The sequence below is a fragment of the Oenanthe melanoleuca genome, chromosome 8 (genome assembly GCF_029582105.1).
Source record: "Oenanthe melanoleuca isolate GR-GAL-2019-014 chromosome 8, OMel1.0, whole genome shotgun sequence".
NCBI lineage: Eukaryota > Metazoa > Chordata > Aves > Passeriformes > Muscicapidae > Oenanthe > Oenanthe melanoleuca.
In genome coordinates this window covers 15,929,517-15,941,634 of record NC_079342.1, presented here as the reverse complement: position 1 = coordinate 15,941,634, position 12,118 = coordinate 15,929,517, and the positions used below count along the sequence as shown (strand labels likewise).

Sequence of the window (12,118 nt, the reverse complement as noted above, 5' to 3'; positions counted from 1 at the left end):
AGCTCTGGTGGGCAGTACTGGACACAAGGATTCACTTAAAATAATGATGAGCTTAAGTGAGTTACTGGAGATTTAAACAGCAAGGACAACATTATTCTTCAAGAGATGCTGCATCTATGCCTCACTGAATAATTTTGCAGTAAATTATGAAGTCTTCCTCTGTGGCTTATAGAAGTGTCTGTAGTAAAAGTATTACAATTTACAGTATCTCACCAGGATACTGTACCTTCTTTCTTCACACCAGCTTGCCCCTCCACTGGCAAACTGAGGCTTATGCCTTCATGAACAAAATATAACTTCAAGCAAAATGTGTGAGTTCTACCTTTACAGTCCAGAGAACTTGCATAATTCTTGGGGAATATCAGGTATCCCACACAGTTGATGCAAATAGGATCCACAGCAGAACTTTTCCTATTCTGGTTCATAAAGAAATGTAAAGGTGTATTTTAAACCTGCACTTCCTCCTAGATTTAGAGGCCTTACTCAGGGCTGTGGATTGGTTCTGTCCCCATAGTCCAGCATCCTTAAAGACAGCTAACAAAACCAGTTATTGAAAACATTTGTAGTAACAATTCCTATATTTTAAAACACTGCAGAAGGAAATGCCTTTTTATTACTTTTATATTTCTTAATCACTGTCAAGTACATCCTATGTATTTTTATGTACAGATATAAAACTACAGTGATTGCAAAGATGCTGTTTTACTCTATGGGATAAAAAGCTGCTCTTAAAATCCCTTATTTGTATTGTATTGAAGCAGAAGAGTGGCTTCTCCGGGTACACTGGAAAACAGAAAAAAAATCCCCTATGTATTTTCAGAAAGCCATATGCTTCCTATTTGGTTTATTTTTACTCCTTATGTATCCCAGGATTGTGCAGTCAATGTTAGTCATTTTGGGCTTAAATACCAGCCATAAAGAGTGAAAAGTGGCCTAGTTTTAGAACTCTTTCACAGCAGTGCATCTCAAATCAGTGAACTGTTTCTTCAGACAGTTCAATTCCTTCTTAACACAGAAGTCCTTTATAAATACTGCAGAAGTTGAAAGTTATAAAACTGCCTAACAATAGATAAATAGATGTTTTAGTAGAGCTTGGATATACTTGTCAGATACTAAGCAGGGAAGGTCTTTGAGAGGCAAAATTTGAGCACAACTATCAATTTTTATCTGAACAGCAGCAAATCACAGGATTTGAGGTCACATGCTGGATTTGGGGGGTTTTTTGCAACATTCTATTCTTGTCCTTCTCCATGCCAAGATCTTTTTCTTTTTGAGAACTGAGTTGAGACAGGCCTGGAGAAAAGCCTTTTTTATCTAAAGTCTAAAAAACTCCCAAAAACCCACGAAATGCACATACATTAAAAAAACCCCAAACCAAACCATTTGCAGCAAAAAACCCAAACCACTGAATTTCACCTCTCAGAAGGCAGCTCTCAGGGCAGAGAGGTTCTGCACATAGTTCTGAGGTGCCTGATGTGAGGGATCCATTCATTAGGATTGCCAGCAGCTGTCTAAAATAGGAGCTGAGCAGCACCAAGTTTGCAGTTCAAGTACACAGAGAGGTCTCCTGCTCACTTCTCTGCTGCAGTGGCTTGATGAAAAAAAATTTAAAAAAATGTTCCCAGGGGAATTTGTACCAAACAGCATAAATACTCCACATAGAGAAGAAAAATTTAAAGAGTGATGGTGATTTACAGAAAAAAAAAACAAGATTACTAAAGGAAAAGTAGTGATAACTTACTTCTAGAAAGAACTTTGTAAGCACTGGGTGCTTTCTATAAATGCAGACTGAATACTATATGTGATAGAACTATTTTAAAATCAGTGTTAGATAGAAACTATGTATAGATAATATAGTTATTGAATGTCTCTAATATCTTTAAAACACAAATATATTTAAAAATCAAGCTCCAGTTCTTCAAGTTACATATAATGCTGACCCCTCTAGTTCAGCTTCTTAAATCTAATTAATATTAAATTGCAAATGAGGTGTTTGGTTTGCCAGAACACTCTTAAAGTGCTGTGATGATGCAAATTGCTGCTACTCTCCTGGGAGGGGTATTCTGGTTGCATACCTTGTTGCCCTTAAGAGGTAATTTCTTTGAATTTTTTCCAGTGTCTGGAAATCAGTATGAAACTAAATAGATTTTGCTTTCATTTTCATGCTTAGTATTCATATGTATTTTTGTCATTATAAATTTGTACAGAAGTTAATAAAAAACAACCCCCCCAAAACTATAGCACACAGATTGTGGCTTTTGCCTCTCTGAACTACCTACAGATATTCTTCTTGATGTTCTTAAAGAACTTGAATGCAAAATCTGAAAAAAAAAAACCCAACCAAATTTAAAAGCTAATTTGATCCTGCTTTTGAATGTTAAAAATGGGTTACTCTCTAACTAATACGTATAATATTTTTAAATATTATTTTTAGACCTGATAATATGTTTTGTTTTGAAAGAATAATCATGGAATCACAGAATGGGTAAGGTGGGATGACAGACCACACTGGGTCATCTGGTCCAACCTCCCTGCTCAAGGAGGGTCATCCCACAACCCATGGCACAGGATTGTATCTCATGGCCCTTGAATACCTCCAGTGAGGGAGACTCTGAAACCTCTCTGGGCAATCTGTGCAGTGCTTGGTCACCTGCACTGTGAAGTTCTTCCTTCTGTTCAGGTGGAACTTCTGTGCATCATCTTCTGCCTGCTGCCTCTTGTCCATTGCCCAGCACCACTGAGCAGAGCCTGGTCCATCCTCTGACACCTCCCTTACTCCTACTGATAGATATTGATTAGGTTCCTTCTCAGCCTGCCCTCACAAGAGATAGCAGCACAGAATTTTGTCTTCACTAGAAACCCAGAATTAAACAGGAATCACAGCAATCTCATCTGCCAGAAGTTTTAGATGCTATTATGAACACTGTTTTTGCAGTTGTATGCACTCTGAACAAACAAAAATCACAGAGAAAAACATTAGCACTGGACTCTTATTTTAATTTCTATTAGTCCTTTTTGACACAAAAAACTCCACTCTGCTGAGCAGTATGAAGTATATAAGAAAATCTGTCTTTCAGTGGAAAAAAAGCCATGAAGGGTGAAGGTATTCCTACTGTGTCTTAGCTTATTTATTATTTCTGGTGCAGAGCAGGTCAGAACACATCCACCTCTGCTTTCCAGAGGCATACTTTAACACTCAGCTTGCAGAAAGCTGCTCAGGCTCTAAAATTGATTTGAAGTATAAATCAAATTTAATGGTATGGCTCATAAAATCCATTCCCAGGGAGCACTGCCCTTGCATAAAGCCAGCAAAGGAACATGTAATTTTTATTTGTTTAAATAATTTGTGTCTGAAACATTCCTTGGAATATTTACATTCTCAAATTCAAACTTGAAAACTGAGCATAATTTTAAGCAGCAGTCATGCTGTATTTTAAATTCAGTCTCATTCTACTGCCTCTTTCCTCCTTTATCTGTGATTATTTATCATCTTTGGTAAATCTGAAGGAGAAACTTCTTTTAAATCTGCTAGAAATCTGAATAAAATGTATCAGGCACTTTTCACCATTTTTTTCTAGAAGCATTCAAACGACAATGAGGTGACAAGGGAGAACTCTTTTCTTTTTCATGTAAAACAAAAAACAAAACCCTAACTAAAATACATAAGGACTGGAGCAGAGGTTATTAATGGGTAACAGGAAAGCTTTCTCATTTCATCAGGTAACTGACATTCAAAACAGCTGTCACAAGTCCTAATTCAGAAAATGTCCCTTCATTAGATAAAAAAATTAAATCTATTTTATTGATATACCTTAGAATTACTGATTCATTAGCAGCAAAATTGAAACTTCTGAAGAATTCTGTATCATTCCATTATTATTTGCTGAGACTTACTGTCATAGTTTGTTATTACAGAAATTAGGTGGGTTGAAACTAGATAATCTTCCAACCCAAATAATTCTGTGATTCTGTGGACTTTCAACTTAGCAATGACAGAAACTGAAAAGTCATTAACCAATGAAGTATCTGCTACCAGTCAGGTATTTACTAATTACAACATAAGCAACAAGTAAAATGTCTGTCAAAAGCCTGTGTTTTCCAACTCTAAAGACAAATGTCAAATAAGTGATTCTTTATTGGTAGCAAACTTCTCTATTTAGCAATTATTTTAATGTACTGTTGATATTGTTTAAGTAGTTACACAGACAGCTATGCTCCACTAGTGGATATGTTTCCAGATAATATTTGGAGATATAACTTAACTGTAAAGGCATTTGAAATTACAGACTACCCATCTTTCTTTGGAGCTCATTATAAGATGTAATCTTCCTCACTTTGCTTTCAAGTACATGGAAACAGCTATACTGAGAATACAGAGACTGCTGTTAAATCACTGTATTGCTGATGGCAATGTGGTGTCAAATACCATTTGCTGTCTAACTGGAGGGACTTTGCCTTATGTGATCACTTGCTAAATCCCACAGTTATTTTCCAAAGCACTCTGGTAAGGAGGCAGAGCAGTGTTTTCAGCCTGATACAGGTCAAGCCATTCACAGTTTAGAGACCTACTTGCTAGAAAGACTGAATCAGGAATGGGTATTTTCAACTGCAAACATGAGGGGACTGCGTTAAACAGAGTGACAGATTGTCACCCTTTCAAAGGACCTCAAACCAAACACCACATCTAGCTTCTCACCCAGATCAGCACAAAAGCATCTTGGAGACAGTTTCAGTCTGCAATCATAGGGGAGAACAAAAGCAAAACTTGAAAGAAGTAATGCTGCTTTCAGTTCTTTAATTTGATTGTAAGCTTGGAATTCTGATCCTGATTTTTAAAGAAATTTTACTCTATACTTAGTGCCTAAAATGACTTTGATCTGTAAACTTTCAAAGGCATTATAAGAAGTAGCATCTAAAATGAAGCCTTTTGTATGCAATATATCCTTTGCAAGATCAATTATAGTATTATTACATCCAAAAATAAAGGATGTGGGGTTAATATTGTCACTTGAAATGTAGGAAAGAATAATCTCTTATTTGAAAATGACAGCTTTTTTTTTAAGATAGCAGTTCTTCTGCTGCAGTGTAATAGGCTGAGAATTACTGGGAATCAAGAAATGAAAATAATTTGTGTAACCAGTGTAATGGTACTTCGGCCTAATGAAGAGTACTTCAGTTTCAGTGATGATGGGAACACAAGGAGAAACCTGCAAGGGTAGAGCATGAACTCTGCAAATTACAGTGGGCAGCAGTTTACCCATTCCAATCACCTTGCAGTTCGTGTCACTCCATCTACTCCTGCAGCTCTACACATTTAAAGGTGGCTATTTCTGAGAGCTGTGCTGTCACAAGCTATGGCTTGATAGCCATATGCTACTGAAATGACTCACAGAACATGCTTCATGTTGATGTTATGCACTGACGATGTAATTAATACTATCACGTGAGGATGTGTTACTGTCAATGCTATTATTGATATTTTACAGGCCAGGCTAAAGCATTTGTGAGGATATTGAGAGCTAATAACCTAGACTATGTCTAACATATATATAATTCTCACTTATCAGGACAATAAAGAATTCCCATTCTGGCAGTCTTGCTGGCCAGAATTTGTAATTTCTCATTATTTGTAGTATATAGTAAGTGACAAAATAATTTTAAGTGGCTAAATCTCAGGAGAAAAAACATGTCACATGCCCCATTTCCCTGGTGTAGTCCCTCCTCGTAGTTCAACAGCCTTTATAATAATTTTGTAGCTTGTGTTGCATTCAGAAGGTAAACCCATTTAAGTTATTTGAGATCAAAGACCAATACTGTCTTTATAGTTCACTTTTAAAAGTTTCCCCAATATTGCTTTCTCACTATTAAAAGCTGAGCATACCAAAGTTACTTTGGAAGAAATTCAGGATGCACATTAGTTGCTTATATATCATATAGGAATTGTGCAGTTCCTCACAAAACCAGTTTTATAGCAAAGTATGACCTGGGTTGGAATGGACCTTAAAGATCATTTTGCTCCAAACCCCCAGCAGGCAGGGATTTGTTCCACTAGACCAGGTTGCTCAAACCCCATCCAACCTGGCCTTGAACACTTCCAGGGGTGGATCAGCTGTAACTTCTCTGGGAAACATGTTCCAGTGCCTCTCTTTCTTCCCAAGATCTAATTTAAACCTACTGTCTTATCAGTTTAAAGCCATTCCCCCTTGTCTCTCTGTGTCCTCAGAAATAGCCCCTCTCCAGCTCTCTTGAAGGCCCCTTTCATGTCCTGGGTGGCTGCTGTGAGGTCTCTGCAGAGACTCTCCAGGCTGAGCAGCCCCAACTCTCTGTGTTCCTAGGAGAGGTGTTGCAGCCCTCTGAGCATCTCTGTGGACTCCTCACTCTGGTCTCACTCTGGCAGGTCCCTGTCCCTGTGCTGGCCCCAGAGCCGGGGGCAGCTCCGGGTGGGGTCTCACAAGGGCAGGGCAGAGAGGCAGAATCCAGTCCCTGAGCGCTGCCCACGCTGCCTCTGATGCAGCCCCGGACAGGGATGGTTTCTGGGCTGCAAATGCACACTGATGGATCTCGTGGAGCTTCTCATCCACCAGCAGTCCCAGGTCCTTTTCCCCAGGATTGCCTGGGATCCATTCTGCACCCTGCGTGTACTGTGCTTGGGATTGCTCTGATGCAGGAGCAGTACCTTGTACTTGGCTCTGAACTTTGTTAGGATCACACGGCCCCACCTCTCAAGCATGTCCAGGTCCCTCTGGAGGGCATCCCTTCCCTCGAGCACAGCATTGGCAAACTTGCTGAAGGTGCACTTGGCCCCTCTGTCCATGTCACCAACAAAGATGTTAAACACCACCAGTCCCCATTCCCAACCCTGGGAACTCCACTCATTATGTGAGGTAGCGAATCATCTCAAGGTATCTTGGGTTCTCTGTGCTTGTGTTCTAGCACTAACAGCATTTCTGTGACACTGTAAACTGTATCTCAACATAGATTAAAACTGAGAGCTCAGAGAGATATATATTAAGATCTACAGATAAACAGATATAAGAAGGAATGCAAACTATGCAGAATATTCATTTCAATTTGTCAATTGCTTAATTAACAGGAGGAGGATCAGTCAAGTTTTTCTGGTTATGAGAGCACAGGAGGTGAGTTTCTTTTTCAGTGTCAATTGTCATTTAATTTTGAACCTTTGATTTCCTGTTATTTAAATAGTTACTTAGAAAGTAAAGTGAATTCAGGGTATTTATATTGTGAATTTTATGCCTCAAGGGATTTATATCATGTGAATTCTCTTTGAATGCAAATTAAAGTTTGTAAAAGATGTTTCTATACTCTTTTGGGCAGTGGATCCAAAATTATTAGAAAATACTACTGTTAATCAGCATTGAATCTCATAGCTGTTTTCAGAAATTGGCAGTTATTAATGTCTCCTTAGAAAGGACAAGGTGCTAAGAGCCTAAAGGAATGAAAGGATAAAGCAAAACTTTTCATGGCTAATGATTTTTTGTTATAAGAGATTGAGACACCACAAAATAAACCCCAGAATTGTATGAGGTATCTTGTATAGATAAAATAAAAATTCATAAAGACATAATAAAATTTCAGCAGGCTCACATGGTGCAAGATCACCTTCTGTACTGGTATAATTAGTGCAATGACTGGGACTCAGACCAGAAGGAATTGCTTTTTCAAAAGATACACTTTCAGTTAAAGGCAAAGCTTAATACATACCGTAGTTTTGGTGGGTGTATTGCCTGGATTTCAGCTAAGATGGTTATTATTTGACTGAATTTGAGGCTCAGAGGAATTTAGAACTACATTTCAGAGAGTATAAAATCTAAATGGGAGATGGACAAGATTCTATATCAATTATAATGTAATAATATGCTCAGTAAAATTGCAGCAGTTGAGGAGGCATTACATCACATTATTACATCAAGATGAATCCGCTTCTCTCTTTTTCCCTTTCTTTTTTTAAAGAACTGGTGTGCATTGCAAGATCTATTTTCAGGTAAAATGTCTTTGTCATATCTGTGATGACAACTACAAAACTGAGAGATTAATAGGCTTGGGGATAATAGCACCTTTTGGAATGGAGAAGTATATATATCTTTTATAGCAGAAAGTAAATCTAGTAAAATCAGATCCCATTGCACAAGTGTTACACAATTTGGTGTGGTAAGTAGCTGACATTAACATTAGTAGCTCTTGCCATTAAAGAATTTTTATTTTCATTTTAGACTTTTCAGAAGATCTCAGGAAATCAAACATCATTTTTGTTATTGGTAAGTAGGATTCCTAATTTGACTGCTACATTTGAATAGTCCCATGTTATTTAGCTTTGATGATGTGATTTATTTATTTAGTAAAATAGATTGGCTGAGAATATTTATTCTACAGTGTTGGTTTAGTCTTTTGAAAGGGAGTTAAGATCTAATAACATGTAATTAACTTGGGTCTAACCATACTATCAACAGTTGTGTAAAGCCCAGAGCAGGCAGCTCATTTGATTGTGAACATGTTCAAAATAACCTTAGTTCCTTTGCAGTAACAGTTGAGTTGTGTGACTTCCCACACCAAAGCTGCCTCACCAGCATTAATTAAAATTTTACTAAATTGAATTATAAGTCAGAGGTTTAAGATTTGGCTGAAAAATATCAGATCTCTTCCCTTCCTTATTTGTGAAGCAACTTCTGTTAAATACAGGTTTCAATTCTGCACGTGTTCAGCATCGTGTCAAAAGCCAACAGGCTGCTCATTAGGCATGATCCTTAGACTGAAGCTTTGTAGATTCAGGGTTTACTTCATACTGCTTTTGGAAAACCATAAAGTAAAAGCACCATGTTAATGCCCTTTATCACATGAATGTGAGTAATATAATTAGCATAAGCTTAGAGCAGTCTTTTAAAACAAATTATAACCAGAAGATTGATCTTAAAGCTTGGTAGTAATTACTTGGAAAGAATAATTGCTTTTGTATTGAGCAGTTTTTAGAACTGCTTTACAATCCAGAACAGAAACATACATTTCCAAGGACCTAAGGATAGATACCAGAACATGGGGGATTTTATATAAAACTAAATCAATTTGTGCATTGTTTTTCCTGGGAAAAAAAAAAAAAAAAAAAAAAAAAAAAAAGGGACTTCCAAAATTAATAATAAGTGAATGGAAGTTTCATTTAGAATTCAGGAAGCATCCAAAACATTCCAATACCTGCAGGTTGAGGGAGATGATCCTTCCTCCCTGTTCAGCACTGCTGTGGAAGCATCTGGAGTACTGTGTCCAGTCTGGGCTCCTAGTACAAGAAAGATGATGATTTACTGGAGTGACTGTGGTGCAGAACCACAAAAATGTTTGAGGAATAGGAGCATCCTTCATTTGAGGAGAGGCTGAGAGAACTATTCAGCCTGGAGAAGGGAAGACTCCAGAGGATTTTACCATTAAGTATAAATAATTGCCTGATGGGAGGGAATGAAGATGAGGGAGCCTCAATCTTCCCAGCAGTGCCCAGTGACAGGATGAGAGAAAATGGGGACGATTTAAAAGGCATTAAATTTCACCTAAACAACAAAATCACTTTTTTACTATGAGGGTAGTCAAACACTGGAACAAGTTGCCCAGAAACTGTAGTATCTCCTTAGAGATGTTCAAACCCCAGTTTGACAGAGTTCAGATCAACCTGCTGTAGCTGATCCTGGTGTAACATAGTTGTTTGACTCAATAATTCCAAGAAATTCCTTGCAAGATAAAAGATTCTATTAAAAGAGCGTTCTCATGTTGCAGTTTTATCTCACGCTCTCTTATGCCAAATACAAGTTGACTCCATTTATTGCAATTCTATTGCTATGTATTTGAAAAAGTAAAATGAGGTTACTGAAGAGTTCACTGGAGGCTTTGCTTAAGGAAAGAGTGCATAACACCTTATTTTCAATCTTTAAGCAAACTGTAATCTATGCTTACTGAAGTATACCTTCCTGCTGTTCACTGCAGTGAAAAATTTGAATTCTCTCTGTCTTGCATATCTTATTGAAAAAAAATATTTGGGTTTGTACAGTCAGATCTGTAAGGGAAAAAAAAAAGAAGAGAACACATTCAAGGCATTTTGCCTCTGAAATTGTCCATGGCAAAACATATTTTTCATTTGCCTCTGGGAATATTTTTATTTTATAAGGAGTGATTTTAAATTTTAACTTATAAGTTTTATAGAACATCTAGTAGTCATCTTGCAGCTTAAAATTGAAATCACACCCTTTTCCTAGTTATTCCTGCTCATATTTTCTAGTAAATGTTTCCTGGGAGGAGAGATAAATTGTGCCTTAATCAAAACTCCATTTTCTTTGTTAAAAAGGCTATCATGAGAAGTTTTACTAAGTCCAAACATGGGTTAATTTTCAGAAAATTATCTAGAATGATTTATACTTTTTCCCAAAATACTTCCATCTCCACCCCCCATCATTGCACCCCTGAAAAAGTTTCTTGAAGTCTTATGAGAGGAGTGAGAGGATTTTTAGGGAGGTTGCTGGGGTTTTTTGAGCAACATGAGACCCCCATGGTTACTCATTTGTCTGCAAAATCTTGACTTTATTCCACTTAGGCAGTGGAAGTAAATGATACTTCCCAGAGACAGATTTCTTGCAGCAGCTGAGTTGGAGTGGCCACAAGCTCTTCTGCCTTGTGTCCTTTTCAGGCAGGTAAATCTGCAGGGATCACCTGCTGACCCACAAACACTCCAGCTTTTAGCATTGCACACACTCCCCAAAGGCACACATTTGTGCAGGCAGGAAGCCATCTCAGCTGTCAGTCAAGAGCTGAAATCTGATCATTGTGATTGGTACAGGAGTGGAAGAAAAATATGAAGAAATCTCACAGGAGCAGAACAAAACTTGTGGATGGAGAGAAGGAAAAAAGTCCCAAATGCCAGTGGTTAAGTGCTCTGTTGCAGTGAGCAGTGCTAGAGATGTTGAGCCCATGATACCTTGACAAGAGGGACAGCAGAGAAGTTGGGTTAGAGCAGGCTGCTGAAGGATACTGGAATGGGAAAATCTGTCCTGGGCTCAGATGTCTTTAAGGATGTTGATTCATTACATAGGTGTGTATTATTTCATGAGGAAATTATAAGATGCTTATAAAGGTGTTTTAAAGCTAGAATTTTAAAGATGTACATTTGAAGAAGTTTACAAATGAATCAAAATAAATGCACCATCTGCCATACCTGACAAACAGAGATACTGTTTATGACAAAGGGAAAGAAACAGGCAGTTCCCTCCCCCGCTAATTACCCTTGAAAATTTTCCAAAAAGGGAAAGAAAAAGAAATAATCTAATTAGCAAAAGTTTCCATTAGAGCTAATGTAGGAATTAATTGGAATAACAGTCAAGTTGGATTAATTAAACAACAATGCCAATGTTTTATCCATATTGTAAAGCAGAAAAAAAGTACCAGCAAATAAAAACATAGGAGATAACAGCAGGATAATAAGAGAAGCAAAACAAAGATGAATTTGGCCAGTAAAATAAAATTCAAAAGAAAAAAAATATATAAAGAGGCACAAAGATAAAATTGGGTGATGCTCTAATAAATATTCAAAACTTAAGTAATTATTGCCAGTCATTAAAAGACAAAAAAAAGCAAAAACAAAAACAAAAACAAAAAAATCCCTATGTCATCAATTTTAATGACAGTGAATGATGAACAATCTTCTAATTCTTAACTACTGTAATATTCCATATTGCATCCACAAAACTGTCATACACAACACAGTTTCTGGGAGCATTACCCCTCCCTGGCCTCTGCAGGAGCTTCAGAAAACATTTGGCTTCGGTTGAGGCTAAAAGTAAATCAGGAGGTTTCAGGAATCTTTCTGCAATTTGGATCAGGAACAAACTCCCTGCTGACATGTAAATGAGGTGCTTAAAGCTTAGCTAATATAACCACTTTCCTCTACAGAATCTTTGTTATATTCTTGCTGATCTAAAGCTGGTAATTGCTTAAACTCAGTAAGAAAGATCAGCTTTTTAGGTGACACTGAAGGTATTCTCACCATTTACACCTAGAAGTAGACATTATCAGCTGCACACAGGAGCTTCTTACACACCAAAATTCAATAAGTATATATATCACAAAACTC

The 12,118-nt window shown here is 37.4% G+C and overlaps 1 protein-coding gene across 3 annotated transcripts in view; it reads left to right on the top strand.

Annotated features, from left to right (window-relative positions):
- The window catches only part of AK5 (adenylate kinase 5), an 82,849-nt gene that overhangs the window by 51,628 nt on the left and 19,103 nt on the right, over positions 1-12,118 (top strand). For all 3 annotated transcript variants that reach the window (XM_056497278.1, XM_056497279.1, XM_056497280.1), the window contains exons 9-10: positions 7,094-7,136; positions 8,232-8,276. In XM_056497278.1, coding sequence (XP_056353253.1) covers positions 7,094-7,136; positions 8,232-8,276 — 88 coding nt within the window. The remainder of the gene's footprint in view (positions 1-7,093; positions 7,137-8,231; positions 8,277-12,118) is intronic.